Source organism: Nicotiana tabacum, chromosome 15 (genome assembly GCF_000715075.1).
Source record: "Nicotiana tabacum cultivar K326 chromosome 15, ASM71507v2, whole genome shotgun sequence".
NCBI classification, from domain to species: domain Eukaryota; kingdom Viridiplantae; phylum Streptophyta; class Magnoliopsida; order Solanales; family Solanaceae; genus Nicotiana; species Nicotiana tabacum.
In genome coordinates, this window is record NC_134094.1 from 41,029,281 (window position 1) to 41,048,907 (window position 19,627).

The window sequence follows — 19,627 nt, forward strand, 5'->3', positions numbered from 1 at the left end:
TCACGAAAATGGCGCCATCCTAAACTGTAATTTAGGGCCAACAAATCCTTGTTTATTTCATGCGAATGGTGGTCCAGAACTTCAAATTGGTGATTACATGAGAATGTAGCATTTGGCTCATCTTGAGGGTGATTTTGTCAAATTCAAATTCCCGAATAAGAAAAGGAAAGGAAAATGGAGAAAATATCCAATATTGAAATTGCCAAATATTTTCATGGAAAAGCTCCATTGGTGTACATATTACTGTTACTTCCCCACAGTTGTACATTTTTTCCATGCTCTAGTAGGACCACAATGCATAACAATTATTGAAGTGCAATAGATGTTGCCTGCTGAGTACTGAACTACTGATAGCTTCCTGTATGATGCGAGGAATTTAGCAAAGTCAAGAAGTACCAATTGAAAAAAAATAATAAAACCAGCATCACAAATTTCCAGATGTCTTGCGCACAAACTCAGCAATATCAAATGTTTCCGCCCCCTTCTTCGTGATGACACCCTATTCAAATAGTTGTCCCTTGTCAATTTTATCATTTGGGTAGTAATTTGATATTTGCCAGAAAATAAAAAAGCGTGGGGTCGTAAGCACACAAATATAGACAGTGCAAGTATAAGGATAGACAGAACAATGCGAAATAGAGGCAGATATAACAATTGCTGACCTTTTCAGTGATAATTCCACTAATCAAATTTGCTGGAGTGACATCAAATGCAGGGTTCCAAACCGAAATACCAGAGGCAGCAACTTGTTCACCCAGTCCTCCTCGTGTATGTAACAGCTCCTTTGGAGATCTTTCTTCTATCACAATTTCTTGTCCCGAAGAAAGAGATAGATCAATAGAAGTCAAAGGAGCAGCAACGTAAAATGGTATACCATGATGCATAGCAGAAACAGCAAGGTTGTAAGTTCCGATCTTATTGGCAGTATCACCTGCAATGACATTTAAAGCTCCTGTAAAACAGTGGTTCTAAAAGCAAAAGGCCCATGCGAATTATAAGTCATATGTACCATTGGCGGCTACACGATCAGCTCCAACAATGACAGCTTTCACCCGACCAGCATTCATCAATGCAGCTGCAGCTGAATCTGCTATAAGGGTGGCTGGTATGTTCTCATGAACCAACTCGAATGCGGTCAATCTGGATCCCTGATATTAAATGGAGAAGTGAGGACGTATCTTAACCCCAACTGTTCTCTGTTTGGGGGCCAGGTGCAGGATGACTCAAATTGTAGTACAACAAGTCAAACTAGAAAAGAAGTCTTTCAACAAGACAAATCAGAACTACTGTCCACCACATATTTCAGTTTAAATTTACTATTAAGCATCTGATTCTTAGTACAAGATTCCTGAATTTGTAGTCAACAAGAATATGAATATGTCGACCAAGTATCATTTACTAAGCTACTAAAGTCCACACAAAGATGCACGTATGAAGTCCCTCGTCTTTAGATGCCGATTGGTCTTCTGCAATTAGCTCCAATTTTGATGAAATGAAGAATCGGGTTAAAAGGCATTAACTTAGGTTAGCACTAAAGGTTTTAGCTGCTACAAACCTACGTGGAGGTTAAGGTGGAGTATGTCATGTACTCCAACATTTCACTCGAAGCATCTTTTAGTACTATATAAATAGGTACTTGATGGGGATTTTTTTAGGTCAGTCTAAAGAAAATTGGAAGTGAAATACTCCTTGTAGAATAAGGAATTTGAACTGACATGTCCCAAGGTCTATAGAGTCTGGAACTGTATATGTAAGTGGACATGGTTACTTAGAACGTAAAAATCCAATAGTTACATAATGCAGTTATATTCCATAAAGGTATTAAATGATGTCTCTGTGACAATTTTGCCCTACCTTAACCTATTTTATCTGCAGATTAAAGCCTATTTTTGCTACGTAATAATTTACTGGTCTTTGACATGTTACTGCCAAACATAAGTTCATGCAGTATCTTTTTCCCATACAGTTTCTGAAATGTTAGCCTCACTGCTATTAGTGATTACTAGAAATGGATTTCAACCACTGCTCATTTAGTCATTTCTGGCCTTATTTCAGCTTAGACCTCAAAGTATTTTACACTGGAATTCCTCAACCTAGCTGCTAAAGTGTATATTTGCACCTATTGTTCCAGTGTGACTTGGCCAAAGGAAAATGATGTCAGCTGATATGCAAAGAACCAGCGACAGGGAAACAAAGAATGGCCGGAAAGCTTTTTCCTTACTCTCTTCTGTGTGTGTATAAGTGAATTACAAGGCCCAAAAATAACTGTTCGGTATTTATTCTAAATTTCTAATAAAGTGCCGGGTTGCAAGTATTATGACTGATTGGAGAAGGTGACTACTGAGTTTGCAGCAACAATAGACTAGATACATCTGCTTTTCAAGTCCTTGTTTAATTTTTCTTTCATACACATACCATATATCTACGAAGACAACAATCAAAGCATCACATATTATAACAGACTATTATTGAACCCTAACTTGCCCCACCGTAAATTACCAACATCACAAGATTATGCTAGCCCAACCGTAAATTACCAACATCACAAGATTATGCTAGAACCACCAAGAGGATGAGTCCACTAATAAGAAAAAGAAACACTCTTCACTCTTAATTGCCATAAACATTTATTATGACATGTCTATAAGTTAGCATTTACTCTGCAAAAGAAAAATTACAACTTTAATTGCTGCAGTTCAACGGAGATAACATACATAACCTTCATTTGTTATATGGCTGTAATATTCAGTGGCAGGCTCTACTAGGGTAATTAAAGCTAGAAACAACCATAGCTCATGCATTACCTGATTGAAGGGACGGGTTTCTGTGCAGAATGCCCTTTCTAGAACTCCATCAGTATAAAGTGCCCGGATAACACCAAGAGCAGTTCCATATCCAGCTGTAGCCAGACTGTTGAAAGTACGAATAAAAGTTAGAGTTACCCCATATGGGTAACTAATCATTATCACAGTTGCTTTCCATTGGTCCTGTTACAGAATTATCAATTGCAATTGCAGGGAAGCAATAGCTTACTGGAGAAGACCTTATCAAGTCAAGTAGGGTAATGTACCGATCACAACAACGTAAATAAAAAAGAAAAAATAGTATTGCAATGGACCTTCCGGTGTTGCAGTGGGTCAAAATTGTTATCTTCTGAGAGTCGGTCAGGTGTTCCTTCAGAAAACTAGCTCCGTATGATCCAATTGCCTTATTGGAAGTAACATCATCCTCCAGCATAACTTCAGCAGCTTCAATGTAAGCCTGATGGAACAGATGAGAGTTAAGTATCGTGCAACAGAGTAAAAGTATAAGTCAAGTTACTACATTTCTGTGGTGTAACTATTCCCAATTAAGTTGCATCCCTCTTCCAGGCTTGTCTCACTCCCTTACTACTGCAGTTATAATATTTAAGTAGCATAGGTGAGTGTTAGCCAAACAAGACAATGTTACCACCTGAAAAACTGAATTTGCATCTTTGGCTGTGGTAGCAGCCTTCTTTATAACTTCTTTAAGCTTAACTGCAGCATCTGAAAGATTAACAGCTGTTGGCCGACTGCACGAAGGGAACAAAATTTCATCAATACCCTTCACGCAATCAAACAACGTGGAATCTCACAATTACGAGAGATAAGCAGACAAATATTTCTGCAATACTATACCTTGAAACAAGATAATCCAATTTATTACTAAGGAAATCTGATGCATCATCAGAAGTCCCATCAAACGAAGACAGGTTTGAAACTTCTACTGCCAAAGACAGTGCGGCAGCTATAGCAATTGCAGGTGCTCCACGGACAACCATTTCTTTAATTGCATCCCTGGTGCATATGCAGAATCAAGTCAATAAAACCACTCAATACTGAAGAACCTTTTTAGGCATGATAACCAGTCAGTGAACCACATAAAAGGATAGAGAGACAATCTTTCCACTTTACTCGCCATTCCAGTACTATTTTGCTTATACATAATTCCAGTACTACTAAGCAGGAACTTTTTATATACATGAAAAATGGAGGCATAGCTATCAAACAACAACAAAAACTACTACTACTGTGCCTCAATCCCATACAAGTTGGGGTCAACTATATGAATTCCCAGACCACATTACTTCATTTCAAACAATAACGGCAACAATAACAACAAGAAAAAAACGGAATCATAAGTCACACAGAACCACCACAAGAGCTCATTAAAAACTAATATACATAACTGCTCAAGGTTTTTAAAAAAAACAGTCAATAAAGGATATAAAAGAGAGAAAAAGATTACCAGCCATCTTTTGTATCCTGGATATCCAAATAAATGGTCTCTAGGGGGAGTTTTCTCTGTTCAAGATATACTCAAATGTCAAGTCAAAGAGAAACAACAAGCTGCTCACAGAACTTGAAAAGCAAACAACTTAGAAACCATCAACTTCAGTTTCTAAAAATAAAGTAAGAATCTTTTTCACGAAAAATTTGAAAAGTGTTTTTTTTTTTTTTGGTCTTTTTAATCAGACCAGAAAAAAATCAAGGAAATCTATTTACAAAAGCACTTCTCTAAAATGAAAAGCCGCAGTAGAAGTTGCTTAAATAAAAAGAGAAAATAGAGTAGAATACTTGATCGAGTAGCTGAAGTGAGCCACGATTATAACAAATGGAGAGCAGAGTCTTGTCTCCTTCATTTCCATTAGCCATAGCTAGCTATCTTCAAATTCAACCAGAGTGGCTTATATCAAATAGAATAACAAAGAGAATTTGTGAAATAGCGCCTTTTATAAAAGCCCTAAATTCGAGTTGTGTGGTAGGTGAGAGACGAAGAAGAAGAAAAAGAAGAAGAAGAAGAAGAAGAGGGCAGAAAGCATGAAACAAGGTGGCCCCAGCAATTTATTCGCTTTCCAAAGTTGATTCGCTGAAATTTTGGTAAAAAGAATAAAGACTCGACCTATTTTGACATAAATATTTTCTTTTTGGTAAATATTTTAACATAAATATTGCTCCTATCATTTTGGTACAAATAAGTACTCCACTATTTAAGCTATGAGTATTTGCAAAATATTGAACTTAATAATTTGAATTCCAAATGAAACTATTAAAACATTGGCTTGAAAATTAGTACTCAATTCATATATTAATTGCATTCGAATTTAATTTTCAATTAAACTATATATTTTTTATACTTTTTCTCTTAACCAACCAATCATTACGAATTTTATTTTATTTTATTTTTTAATAATTGTTTATCATATAAATAAACTCCTGAAATCCTATCACTACAAGAAACTTGACTTTTAACGATCATTTTTTTAACGAAAGGACATGAATCCGGTCATTATAAGTGTACTTCTAGTGACCAACATTTTTTTGGACATTAAAGTAAATTTTTAATTTCAACATTATGAGAAAAAAATATTCTATCATTAAAAGAAAAATATCCGGTCGTTAAAAAGTAATTTATTAAATAAAACAGGCGCAAACCTTTTCCCTCTTTTTTTTGCCCAAACCCAACCCCACAATCCCCAAAAGAAAACCCATAGTTTGGATAAAAAAACTCTTGTTTCAATTGGAAGAATGAAGAAAACTGCTCACTGACGGCGCCGTCTCTTGCGATTGCCCATCTTGGAGTAAACTTCTTTGAATAAGAATACTGCCTATCTCCTCCGTTAACATCGACTGCTCGTATAAGAATTTCCTTCTTATTGTAAGTTTATGCCAAATCGCTAAACTTGATGTTTTAACTATTGAGTGGAATTGAATATTCGTTTCATTGTCCAATGGTCTCTCGGTTTGATGGTATTGGTCTGCTTTTCTTTGTGCTTATCAAGTATTTTTGATTCCTTCTTAAAATATTAATGTTTCCCAATACTATCTTTTATCAGAGTCTAGTTATTTTGGATTAAACCTACCCAGAGTTGCAATTTTCTTTAATTTTTGTTGTTTTGTTGACCTAAGTATGGATTCATTTGGTACATGAGGTGAAGGGACAAATAGGTACAAATATAGGAAGTTGTAATCTCTTTTTCCTTGTCATGTATGATTTTTCTATAAATTACTCTTTATCTATGTGTTTTTCGTTGCAGTTATGGCTGAAGATATTACAATGAAGACATAATGGGTTTTTAAAAAATTATCACTAGTTGGTTGAACTGAAATACAGGGGATTTTACATTTCTATAAAGTTCTTGTCTTTACTTGAATATCTATTATCAATATATGAATTTTAGGTTTTCAAATGATGCGTCCAAGTGTTGGATGGATTTAACTAGGTATAGCAAAGAGTATATTGACGGTGCTTAATGTTTCTTGGACATTGCTTACTCTGTTGAAGATCCTCAAGGAAAAGAATAATATTGGTTTAAGTAGAAATGGACTATATGTAAGATTTGCTTAAAGACGTGATCTTTTAGCATCTTATTTTTTTCAACTTACTAAAGACATAATAAGAACTTTAGTTTCTCTTGATACAGCTTGCAATAAAAATATCAATTGAATATCACATGTTTCGAGTAACAAGCAACAAGTAAAGAAGTTTCATGTTTCACAATACTTCCCTGGCAATAAATTTCCTCCTCTAGAATTGTGCATTTGTATCTGTGAAGTAAATCACATCTTCATATCTTACTTTATGATGAAAAGCTCAAAATAATAATTCGGTATAATAACACTTTTATTCTACCTCTCTCATTATGTTCTTTTTTTTCTCCCTAAAAGGAAATTGTTTTCTTTTTTTGTTGGTGAGTTCTTGGAGATGATTGTTTATGTTTTGTTCTTTTATTGCTTCACTTGTTCAATAATTTATCTGCATTGAGTCTCGCAATCAACTCATATCAGGAAAGTGAAGGTGAAGAAGGCAGAAGTTGCTCGACATTCCCTGAAAGCACAAGTTGCTTGAATTTCTTTGAAGTCGATGCTCAGCAATTCCAGGAGGTAGTTGTTGTTGTTCGTGCAGACATTGGTTCACCATTTTTACTTCGTGATTGTTGTTTGTGAGGATAAATACCATTTCAGGTATGTCATTTCTCTTTTTTTTCGCTATTAGTTCAAGAATGTTAAATGCTTTCATTATATTAGGTATAATTGATAGGCTTTTTTCATTAGCAATCCAAAGTGAAAGATACTAATATGAATCCTTATCCATGGGTTACATTTGAAGTTTTTTTTTCTGTAACTTCTCCGAATTAATGACATGCATGAAGTGATATTATATCAAGATGTCCAACTATAAGTTGTCCCATTATCATTTGCACTCTAACTATTTATTTCCTATCTCTGACTATTTAGGTATGTGATCATATCTTTGCCGACCTTCCATTTAATATTACTCCTATTAACTTTACATGGTTACTCCATTCTAAACTTATAAATTAGATTCCAACTCCAGTAAATCTCAAAACTACAAATATCATAAGCTAGAAAAAAGAATGGAAGATGATCTTATAGTACAAAGGAAAAGAATTTTGTGTAAATGTTACCATTCTCAGCAAAAAAATGGAAAGAATTTTGTCATTGATATCTTATATGTGAGATAATATGGTTCCCCAAAAGAGAAAGCTTTCATACTCTTACTACTGAAATTCTTTCTTCTCAAAATAAATTATATTTGTGGTAGATTGTCAATGGCAATCCCTAATTCACTCAAGTGAAATTGAGAAGGATAGCCCTACCTATGTGAGACATAAGTCAACCTCCACCTATGATTAATATATGTAATTACATTGTATGCAATCTTCATATAGATCTCATGAACATTAGGCTTATCTTTATCTTTTTCTCATCTATCCCATTTTAGACATTGTACATACTACAATGATGTGGACAGAAAAAAATTAAGATAGATTTTTAATAAACTTGGAATTGTATTTCTAGTATAACTGTAGTTCTGGGTAGCGTTCTGCCTTTCTAGACAACGTTCTGCATTTGTAGATAATATTCATCATGTTTACAGTGTTATTGCATTCTGGACAGCATTTCTGTATTATTGTATTTTTGTACAGTTTTCTGCATTTCTGTAAAGCGTTCTTCATCTCTGCACAGCATTCGGCATTTTTGCACATCATTCTGCATTTCTGCACAATACTCTGCATTCTTGTGTGTTTCTACATGACTAAAGTTTTATGCAATATCAAGGCTTCCACAAGCAAATTGATGCAGCAAGTTTTTAATCTTTTTCCCTAATTATTGATGTAATGCAGTAACATACAAGTTAAAGTGCAAGAGGAACCCACTTCGTTTTGCGAGGGATTTTTTTAAAGATGTTGCTGTTTGTATATGCTATAGTTCTATTTTCTCTCTTTTAGGAGTTGAAAAAAATAATGTCATACAATTTGGTTTGGTATATTTTTGGTAATGTGATACTCTAATCCTTTGTAATCAGCAATGATGTTTATATGAGTACTCACTTTTTTGTATATGTTCGGATATGTGTGGATATGTCAATATTAGCTGTCGTTATTTATACAATTAATGAAAAAATATTTATCGCTAGAAGCACTTATAAAGACTGAGTTTGTTATCGTTATTGATGTTTTGGCGACCAAGAAATGACAATTAGCGAAAGGAAATTCAGTCGCTAAAAGGAGGAATAACGACTGGATTTGTTGCTGTCGCTAAAAAGTTTTTAACGACCGGATTCCAATCCGGTTGTGCACTTTTAACGTCGAAACTTTTAACGACCGGTGACGACCGTAATTTTTTCGGTCGTAAATGATCAATAACGACTGGAACTGGACTTTTAGCGACCAAATTTTCCCTCGCTAAAGGCCTTTTTTTCTTGTAGTGTATACTATGACGTTATTACGGGATAAAAATTTGTCTAGTAGATAACTATTATCTGTTAATATTGTGTTTAAATGAAATTAAAATAGTATATGAGGTAAAAACATAAATCAAGTGAAAATTATAAACTAAATATTAAATGTTGTGTCATCATAAGTTGCTCTTTATTTAAAATAAAATTGCACTTGGACAAGAATAATTAAAGCTTATATTAATTAGAGAATGTTATTCCATTAGTTCGTTTCTATTTAATATTTTTTTAAATAATTTATGGGTCTTCATTGTTATGATTGTTCGCTTCTATAACTTCATGTTTAATTTTCATTTCATTAACTTTTACACCTTCGTATAACTCCTCTGCAATTAAACGTTTTCCAATCTAGTGGTCTCCATTTATGTATTAAGTGGAAGAAAAAAAACGTGAGTTTTCCACACTAAATACCAATTAATGATAAATAGCATATTCTTCTTTCTAAATTGAAAAATAATTTATTAGCTAAAAGTAAGAACTATATATTTACTGTGTTGTAAAAATTTAATGAAAAGATGACATAACTATTGAGATTAATTTTTATGTACGTTGTATTGTCGCAACCAAGCATCTTTTAGCTTTGAAAATAATATTCCTATGTTCTTAGTCTTTGACATCAGTCAATTTTATTTTAATTTTTATATGTATTTCTGTATCCTATCATAATGATAAAACTAATGAATAATATATATTTTTAAACTTTTTAACTTTGTTTTGTGGGTGATTTACGTGGTTAGAATCTGATTGTAATAGCAGTAATACTCGCGTACCTTAAGTCTAGTATATATATATATATACACACACACACACTATATTAAAAGCACGAAAACCCTTAACGAAATGTCGTTAGTTTTTTTTACCCTTTAAGAATAGATTTTACATTAGACAAAATGCATATACGTATGTTAATGCCTTTATACTGGGAAGTGTCGCTTATATAAATTTAAAAGTAGTGCAAAAGTATTACACAAAGAGAATCCAAGAGGATGGAAAATCATAGTTAATAAACAATTGTCCCAATTCAATTAATAAGAACATAATTTATATTAAGTAAAATTTAATTAATTTTAAAGTTCTAAATATCATGATTAACTACATACACACCTCAAATAAGAACCATCCTAAAATTTTAGTTGACAATCTAAATGATTTAAAAATTATTCTAGTTGAAATTTTAGTTACGTACACAGTTCAAATAAGGAATCACATTTTATATAAAAAATTTACCTTGTATAAATTATTTCCTTATTTGAATTATGTAACATAACTATAATAATTTTCATGTTAGTTTTTCTGATATTTAGTATTTTAAAATCAACTATTGTGCATGTGAAATAGAAAATTTATACAAACTTATCTCATAGGCTAGACTTAGAAGATTTATCGTGGAAATCCCTAATCTTTTTTCTAGTGTTTTTTCTCTTTAATTTCTCTATCCGTCGTTGATGATCAAACTATTTACATACAGAAATAAAAAATTTATAAGCTACCTCAAATTATTCTTTGTGCACATGTATAAATAACACTATAAAATTTTAGTTGATGCTAGTCTTAATAGTTAATGCTGATGTTGCACGTAGTCCATACACAAAAGGAGTTCAAATATAATTAAGAAAAATAATTCTAACTCAATCGTCAGTTACCACGTTTGCATTTGCACTCTGCCTTGAGAATTGTCCCACACACATAACTACAATAAACAAAGAGAAAACCGCGATGAAATCCATTTTTTGCTCGTGGTTTTCTTGTGGATAAAAAGAGGGAGGGAGAGTAAAGACTTAACTTTTCACACATGGGGTTTGAAACTATTTTTAAAATTTCCATTTTAGAAGCCGAAAACAGTAAATAAATAAAATGCCCGCCAAAAGAAACTGCAAATCAAGAAGCACTTGTTACTTTAACAGTCCCAACCGCCTATCATACTCTCTTCGAGACTCATCAGAACAAACCTTGCAATCAATTACCAGTATAATATAATATAAACTCTCAAACTTCAATCACCATTGGAATCAAGAAACACAGCAATGGATCTCCATCCCTATACTTTCTTCTTCTGCTTTCTACTTTCTTGTGGTTTCTGTTTCTCCACCCCACCACCCTCTTCCTCTGCCCATGCTGCTGCAGACGCACTACGCAACCGTGGCTACTCCCTCTTCGCTTCCACCCTCGACTCCACCAACAACAACAATTTCTCCGGCACAATTTTGGCTCCACCAGACTTCATTTTCTCCTTCGCCACCGCCAATATTTTCCCCCCACGCCCCTCCTCTGTTATCCTTCTTTACCATACTCTCAAGACCCCGCTCACATGGGCCCACCTGTCGTCCACTTCCAATGCCGCTGAAATTCCAACTCTTTACAATAACAATTGTCTCTTCCTTTTCAAGAGTTTAGCAGCAGAAATAATAATTTCTTCGAGAAATACTTCAACTGGGGCTGTTAAAATCAGGCAACCTGACATCTACGTGGGCGATCATATCATCGTTCACGGCATCGACGGTGTACTGGACGCCACGTCAGCAACAGAATGCTCAGTTCCTCAAGTTCAAACTCGAACGCCTGTGGTTCAATCTCAAGATCATCGTTATCTTCTTGATCGCGCAATTAGAGCGTTAAGGAGAAGACGATTCACTGTTGCAGCTACAGCGTTGACTGTTAGAAGATTAGAGCTGTTAAGGCTGACTTCCGTTTCCGTTTTTGCGCCGTCTGATACGGCTTTGTTCTCCCGCCCTGACGGTTTCCGTTACGACTACCGTCACCATGTTGTTCCCCAACGATACCGTTTTGGGGATCTTGCGAGGAGCGCGAAGGGGAGTGCGGTTGTAGAGACTCTTGCTTCGAACAAGACGCTCGTCGTGAATTTCGTCGACGGCGTTGTGACTGTTAACGGCCTTGTTGTTAATAGAACGGAGGTTTATCGGAATCGGTGGATTGTTGTGTTAGCTGTGTCGATGTCGTTAGATGACGCCGTGAATTTGCTTGATTACGGCAGCTTTGCACCTTCTCTGGCGCCGGTGACAATGGAGATCCGCTATCCCGATGACAGTTCTCCCGCCGGTGTTCCATCTCCGTCGCCGGCGATTATAGACATTCCTTATCGGGCGAGTGGGAATCATGCCGGGGTAAATGAAGTGATTGATCCAGGATGTGTGTTCGGAATCCCGGTGGGAATCGAAGGCGGCGATCTACTTTGTCCGGCGAGTGGTCCACGGACGCGCAAATTAGAGGAGGTAGTGGATTTGACTGATGGACACGTGGCTGCTGATCCACCGTCCGATGTAAAGGATCAGCTATCTGAGGTTTTGAATCAATCCGTGCCGTTGATTTCAAGTGATCGAGGCTCAATGGATAGTGATGGGGAAGAACAGAATAGGATGAATATTATGGATGAGAACCATATAAGCTTGGCTGATGATCTCTTCTTTTATTTCTAGATTCTGATGATATGTTGGATATTTGAGTTTTTGTAAAATTAGAGCTGAATTTGGAAATTAGTTTGTAGAGGAAAATTTGTTGTTTACACTTTTGTATGTAGAACATCATTTCGTATTTCTACTTTCTCGTTTGCTTCCTTTATTTTTGATTTGTTTTTGTGTGTTAATTTTGGCGAACAAACTGAAACAGGCTACAAAATAATGTGGGGGTGTTTTATTTATTTATTTTTGTTTGTTTGAAGAAGATTTCTTTCCTTTTGTCCAAAGGAAAAGAGTCCTTCTTGGTAGGGAGCATTTTACACATTTAAAAATTTCAATTCAGATTTAGTACTGACATCTTTTTATTTCTTTCTTAACAAGCCCAATTAGTTGCTAATATTAACTAAGTAGTACATATGATTACGAAATAATATTCTGCCTAATTCTTCTCCTATACATCAGGCATGAGTTAATATTTCTTCTCCTTCAATTCAGGTGCCTTTCTTTATGGAGTACAAATTTTCTCGAGATAATCACTACTAGTATAATTTTTCACTTCTTTTCCGAGACCACCGCCATTTATTTAGTGAGTATATAACAGCAAGCAAGAAGTCAGTTTTTTCCTGTATGCGCTCGACAACGACTAAAATGGAAATGAACTGATTTTCCAGAAGAAAGTAAATATATATCAAGCTTAATCTGTACAGCAAGTCCAGTTGTTACAACAATTTAGAAGAGATACAGGGGCTTTGGCTTGCTTCATGAAAAGGAAATCAGTATCACATATATAAACATCTATATATATCACCAGGAATGGCTAGCACTTCTTCGGAGCTTTCTGCGAAAAGGCATGCATGCTTCGATGCTCAGATCAACTGCAGCTGCAAGAGCCATGAAAATGGCAACATCCTCCACACAGGTCACATGTCGCATGGCAAGTTGCACGACGGGCTTGCTGCATTTCCCTTCCCCTTGCACCCGACAGCTCATGACAAACCCGCCTGCTACAGGACTTAGAGCCGTGAAATCTCCACTCCCTCTTGGACTACGCAATGGACTTGATGCTGCTCGAACCTGTCTGTCCGTGTCTATGTAGAACTCCCCACCCTTTTCAGCACTGATCAAGATCTCGGACATGAGAAGATCTGCGCATTCCTGCTCATCAGATAGCAGATGAAAGCGACAGCAGATGGAGTCTCTGATCCCACGTTCACGCCATGCTTCAAGCTTTCCCCATGGCTGCCAGCTTTCAGGCCTGCAAACATCAGAGCGAACAATCAACCAAGCTCCTGGGTTGGATCTGGCCACCCAATCACAACCTGTTGATGGCACAAAAGGAGTTGTAATGAAGGCTGCTGCAACAGCCGAGCCAGAGAGATCATGAATCTTCACCTTCCATCCTTTCCTCTCTCTTTTATCAATTTCAAGTTCAGAGCTATCACTAGAGCTTGACCAAAAATTACTCAACGGATCTCGTGGGGATACCCTGCAAGTTCAAGGTAGCAAAATACATTTACGTTCGACCAAAATTAACGGTCCCTTATGGAAGCTGAAAGCAGGGAAAGAAATGATAATCCTACTATAAGAACCTTATTTAAATCAATTTTGGCAAGAGGAAACGAGAGATCTGGGAGATATAAATGAAGCAACTTAAAGTTTAGAACCAAAGAACGAAATGCCTGTGTCAATGTAAATAGTCCTCATCCATGTCCGAAACACGAAGGGAAAAGATTCATAATCTACAAGAGAGCAAAAATTGTACCGGTCTTGACTAAACTTGCAACTAAATATAGGTTGCTTGATAGTTCCTTGAAGCTGAACAATTTGAGGACTTAGTTTTGTCTTATCTTCAAACTGGAAAATGTATCTTGGATCAGGGTCCAGCTTCACACTTAAATGAAGCTCTGCTCCAAGGTTTCTATTTAGCCGCTTGTTCTTGCCAATGCCTATCCATCCATTGAACAGAATGACTGGCTTTCCGTCACCCCACTCAGGACCCACTTCCAACTTAAATGTCCCAATCTGCTGCCTTTTAATACCAACACCACAGTGAGTTCCTCTGCGTCCTGTGAAAACAACAATCTCTAGACATGCGTGATGCTTTAATAAACAGCCAGGTTCTAGTAATGCTTTCAGATCAGATTCTTGAAGATAAAAACTGGAGGCTGTATTGTTAGTATCTGGAGTAGCTTCAGGAGAAGATACCAGGGGAATAGATGTTGTCTGCACGGGAAAACCTCGAAGACGGATCTCACATACACAAGGAGAAGATAGCGCACTTATCCCTGATTTTGCACCAGTAGCTGTCCCACACACTCTCAACCCTAGTGACCCTATTGAGAGCCTAATGAAAGCCTGAGGATTCATTCTGGTCAAAAGACCGCCATTTGTTATAAGCTAAATCCCAAAGTTTATAAAATCCTGTCAAGTTAAGAAGGGTGATCAGGGTAGTAGATATTTAAGTATTTAGTGAATCTCAAATCCTGTCAAGGAATGCTAAGCTTTCATGTTAATATTGGTTAAATAAATTAAGAAAGAGGTATGTGAAGAGATCTTCCCATAAGACCAGCCACATGCAAGAATTACATACATTAGACAAAGAATTTGTATAAACATAGGGTAATCTGAAGTGGCAAGATTGATACAATATAAAAGTTGAAAAATCAACATGCTTCATATTCACACGTAAGTTTTGAAGTTTCAAGTTAGTCATCTTAAAGGATAGGAAATACAGTAGAGTTGGCCATATCATGGATAAGACAAGAAAAAGGACTACCGGTTGCGTTTTTTTACATTATCTATACAGATAACACCATAAATTATTTCCGCAACCAACCAAATCTGATGATAGATCGAAAGAGGAAATTTCTAAATTGTTGCATATGCTGCAACTTTTTTATATGAATATCGTCAACAATCCTTCTATCAGCTATAACTGACATTCAGCACTATTAGGTAGATTTTGTAATGAGCAAAGGAATAATACGGTAAAAGAAAATGTGCACGGATAATCTAGTAAATACTGTAATCAAAAGTGAAAATGCATCAATAAAAGAAATATCATACTCATGTAATCCAAAGAGACTAACGCAAGTGAAACCCCTTCCTTTTGATGGACCTTTATATTATATCACATTTCTTCAGTAGAATGTGGTTACACCTCTATATAATGCAACACCACAATATTTTGCTCATTACAATGTTGCACGGAATACAGTTGTAGGCCAACATACAAATCTCTCATTTGATCATCGATCAGATACACAGAAAAAAACTCGTCTATAGACCTTCCTAGTAGGGTAAAAGGAAAACCTTATAAGCAAGAAAGATAACAACCACTCATATGAACACTAACTAAATTACCTTAAGCTATAAAGTATAACCCTAAGTTTTGTAATTCATGCAAATCAGCCTGGGGTCAACCCTAAGACCAACCGCAACATTCGAAACTTGGGGGATAATGAGCCTGCCCCTCTACTCTTTTTTTTTTTTTTTTTTATAAACCTTCCCTCATTATTTCATCTTCTTCACCGACAATATGGTGAAAGTTAAAAGGGTTTAATAAAGCTCAGCTTGAGCTATAATTCACAGTAAAAATAGCTCAAGAATGCTCCCAAAACCTATGTATGCACTTCATCATCATAAACAATGGCACTAAAGCTGTCAATCCAAGTTTTTTGTATCAGTATCCACTTTTCCGTAAAAACTCCAAGCTACCCACTTTTGACTAAAAGCTCCAAAACTTTGTATCCTTATCCACCATTACATAATGAATCACATTTAGTATATAGTTTAGTCTCAATTGAGATACATACAATGATGTTCTGAATCTAAAGAACTTCTAAATTAGCAGTCAACATTTTCCATAAGTGACGATAGCTCGCTTGAATTAGCATTCCACTAAACATACTGTCCATATTACCCAAAAAAAAAACCTTTAATTGTCAATATTTCTGTTATATGTTTCGCTTTTCAGTTGTATTTAAATGATTCAGTTTTCAGCCATTAATTGTTCTTGACGTATTCAAACAAGAACTATACATTAAAATAAGCCCAGCAACTTAAATTTACTTCAAATTAAAAACAAGCAAAGTAAAAACCAATTACAGTAAAAAATATGCATGGGTACAGAACCAAAAAATAAATAATAAAAACCCACTTACTATGAAGCTTTCTCTTCCTTTTATAGCAAAGAAAAAGTCACTTTTGGAGCTACAACAAGTCAAATTCTTCCAAATGCCGGGAAAAATCTTGATAACTTTCTCAATAAAAATTCTCAATTTTCAGAGACATTTCATTTCAATTAAAAGAAACTATCCCAAAACTTCAAAGGGGTTTTCTTTCTCTCTCTTTCCAGTAGATCCAATTATATCATGTAGACTGTTCATAGATCACGAGAAAACGCCATTTTTTTAATATATATGTATGTTGTCACCTATATATGGATATTTGGCAAGTGTAGAAACATTCTCTATGTATCAAAATGAGTTAAAAAAAGGGAAGAATGGAAGAGGGAGAGAGAGGGAAAGGGGAAATGGGGCTTCAGTATTTAGGACGAAAAAGGCGGAGAAAGTAAAGGTAAATTATTGATTTAATACCCTACAATAACAAACTACAAACATTTGTGCCTGCATATTTAATTATGTTATTATATTTGATTAGTTAAAGTATAATATTTTCGTCATCTCTTATACCAAGTTATAATAATTTTGAACTAAGAAAAATAATTTTACAAAGATTTTTCTATGATTTTTTTACTGATCTTTGTAAAAAAAAAAAAAAAAGTCATATAAATAATAAAATATTCACAACGAGACATAGATATATTTAAGAATTTCTATTTAAGATTAAGGTGTGTTTGGTTGCACAAAATAGTTTGGAAAATATTTTTCTAGATATCACATTTTCCTTAAATTGGAATAAAATAACTTACCTAGTTAGGAAAATATTTTCCAAATACCCCACCTACCCTCACATCTAACCCCAATCCCCTCCAACTTCAATTTTCTATTTTTTTCGTTTTTCTGCGCCACCTACCCACCCTACCCCGTCAACCCCCTCCCCTCGCAATTTATTTTTTTACTTTTTTTTTGTATTTTTAATTTTCTGTTTTCTGTTTTTTCGTTTTTCTGTACACCCCCCCTCTCCCCCACCCCCGCAATTTTTTTTATACTTTTTTTTCTTGTATTTTAAATTTTTCTGTTTTTTATTTTTTCGTTTTTATGCACCACCCAACCTCCTCAATCCCCCCTCCAAAAAAAAAATTAATTTTTTCAGTTCTGATTTTTTTCATTTTTCAGTTTACACGTTCGAAAATTTACAAGTTCCAAAGTTATGTGTGTCACGACCCAAAATCCTAACCTGTCGTGAAGGCGCCTAACGTGGTACTAGGCAAGCCGACATTACAAAATATTTCTAACACTTTTAACAGAAAATGAATTAAAGCAGTTTAAATAATAAAAGTTCTCATAAACAGGATAAAAACCCAAAACTCAACGCGGAAGTTCCCAACTATCGGGGTGTCACAGAGTACATGAGCATTTATACATCGCAAGTCTAGAAAATACTGTCTATGATAGTCTGAAACTAAATACAATAAGCGGAAGATAGAGAAGGAGAGACAAGGTCTGCGAAACGCCGGGCAGCTACCTTGGAATCTCCAAAAGATCAATTGTGCGATGGAATCAACACCCACCATGTCCGGAAATACCTGAATCTGCACACGAAGTGCAGGGTGTAGCGTGAGTACAACCAACTCGGTAAGTAACAATACTAAATAAAGAACTGAAAATAGTGACAAGCTTCACAGTTATAGTTCAATTACAGTAATTTCAACTTAGGAAGGTAGGCGTGCTTTCAAATTCGATTAAGACCAAAATAGTTAATTCATGTCAAGTTCAATTGAAGCAGAAGATAATAGCTCTCAGAAATTTCAAGACAGTGATATATGACAGCTGAAATACAACAATAATGAGGTCAAATGCATCCTCACATAGCAACAGTCACTCAGTCCTCCCATTCACTCCAACCTCACAATCACTCATTCCTCATAGTCACCCATTCCTCTCAGTCGCTTAGTACTCGGCACTCGGCACTCGCACTCAGTAGGTATCTGCGCTCACTTAGGGTGTGTACAGACTCCGGAGGGGCTCCTTCAGCCCAAGCGCTATAACAAGCCAATCATGGAATATATCAATGAAACATGTTGCGGCGTGTAGCCCGATCTCATAAATATCCTCATAATCAGGCCCTCGGCCTCACTCAGTCACCAACCTCTCCAGTCTCTCGGGCTCTCAAAAATTGTGAAAATCAACCCACACAGAAATGATATAATGTATCAACAAGGAATAATAGAGACTGAGATATAATATGTAAATAAATCTGTGACTAAGTACAAACAACAATTTAGCAGATAATTCAATATGTACGTGACCTCTGTGGGTCCCTACAGTGTAGTGTCATACATAATTTGGTAAATACCGAATTACCGTACCGAAATCAAAAAATTTGGTATTTGATATTCGGTATGGTATTTGGTTTAAATTTTAATAAATATTGGTATTAGGTATGGTATTTGGTATTTTAAAATGAAATACTGAAATACCGATACCATACCGAAATATATATATTATATTACATAATACACATATTATTAATCATAATATAAATATAAAAATCTAAAATTTTACTTTTCTTTATTCTCTAAGTTCACCAATTAACTCTAAGCAAGTAACAAAACATTTCTAATGATCAAATTTATTCTTTTATGTACAATTTTCTCTCTCTGGGTTGATATTTGCTAGTTTTAGATAAAACTTTTGTCAACAAATATTTCTAGTTTTGTACGTTTGAGTATTTTAATTTAGAATATTACAATCTATGACTCTATGCACTAGTTAGTATTCAAACCGAATAAACCGAAGTTACCAAACCGAAAGGAGAAAAACCGAACCATATCGAATTTAATTAGGTACGGTATTGGTATTGCATTTTAAGAAACCGAATACCAAAAATATCGTACCGTACCGACCGACGAACACTCCTACTACAATGTCAACACATGGCCTAAACATGATTTCCAACATGATTTACAGTTCAATTTCTCTAATACATGGAAAATGTACGGATAACAACAGATTATTCAACTACACAGTTTCATGTAATTGACCAAGTCATAATTTTTACGGTGCACGCCCACACGCCCGTCACCTAGCATGTGCGTCATCTCAAAACCAAACACATGACACATAATACGGGGTTTCGTACCCTTAGAAACAAATTTAGAACTGTTACTTACCTCAATCCGAGCAAATCTCTACTCCAACACACCCTTGACTCGCGAAACAACCTCTGAATGCCTCGAATCTAGCCATAAACAATTCGATATAATCAACACGGGCTAAAGGAGTTAATTCCAGAAGAAAAATACT

The 19,627-nt window shown here is 35.3% G+C and overlaps 2 protein-coding genes and 1 long non-coding RNA gene across 3 annotated transcripts; 1 reads left to right on the forward strand and 2 right to left on the reverse strand.

Moving 5' to 3' along the window:
* Window positions 1–214: 214 nt before the first annotated feature.
* On the reverse strand, window positions 215–4,704 carry LOC107774973 (methylthioribose-1-phosphate isomerase). The gene is made up of 9 exons (NM_001325191.1): window positions 4,599–4,704; window positions 4,270–4,325; window positions 3,660–3,818; window positions 3,454–3,553; window positions 3,119–3,261; window positions 2,805–2,910; window positions 1,010–1,148; window positions 663–931; window positions 215–499 (listed from the first exon to the last, which is right to left on the reverse strand). The coding sequence occupies exons 1-9, from the start codon at window positions 4,674–4,676 to the stop codon at window positions 425–427; spliced, it is 1,125 nt and encodes a 374-aa protein (NP_001312120.1). The 5' UTR covers window positions 4,677–4,704; the 3' UTR covers window positions 215–424.
* Window positions 4,705–5,469: 765 nt separating this feature from the next.
* LOC107774972 (uncharacterized) lies at window positions 5,470–8,386 on the forward strand. The gene is made up of 3 exons (XR_001645620.2): window positions 5,470–5,679; window positions 6,810–6,986; window positions 8,171–8,386. It is a non-coding gene; the product is annotated as an uncharacterized LOC107774972 (long non-coding RNA).
* Window positions 8,387–12,860: 4,474 nt separating this feature from the next.
* On the reverse strand, window positions 12,861–16,770 carry LOC107774971 (uncharacterized). Its single transcript, XM_016594634.2, has 3 exons — window positions 16,361–16,770; window positions 13,960–14,618; window positions 12,861–13,683 (listed from the first exon to the last, which is right to left on the reverse strand). Exons 2-3 carry the CDS (start codon window positions 14,562–14,564, stop codon window positions 13,002–13,004), a joined length of 1,287 nt encoding a protein of 428 aa, XP_016450120.1. The 5' UTR covers window positions 14,565–14,618; window positions 16,361–16,770; the 3' UTR covers window positions 12,861–13,001.
* Window positions 16,771–19,627: the final 2,857 nt, after the last annotated feature.

Coding starts and splice junctions, on each gene's coding strand:
- LOC107774973 (NM_001325191.1), bottom strand. CDS start 4,676: ATGGCTAATGGAAATGAAGGAGACAAGACTCTGCTCTCCATTTGTTAT. Junction 3,819..4,269: donor CAGGATACAAAAGATGGCTG/GTAATCTTTTTC, acceptor CATATGCACCAG/GGATGCAATTAAAGAAATGG. Junction 3,554..3,659: donor TTGGATTATCTTGTTTCAAG/GTATAGTATTGC, acceptor CCCTTCGTGCAG/TCGGCCAACAGCTGTTAATC.
- LOC107774971 (XM_016594634.2), bottom strand. CDS start 14,564: ATGAATCCTCAGGCTTTCATTAGGCTCTCAATAGGGTCACTAGGGTTG. Junction 13,684..13,959: donor TGCAAGTTTAGTCAAGACCG/GTACAATTTTTG, acceptor TTGAACTTGCAG/GGTATCCCCACGAGATCCGT.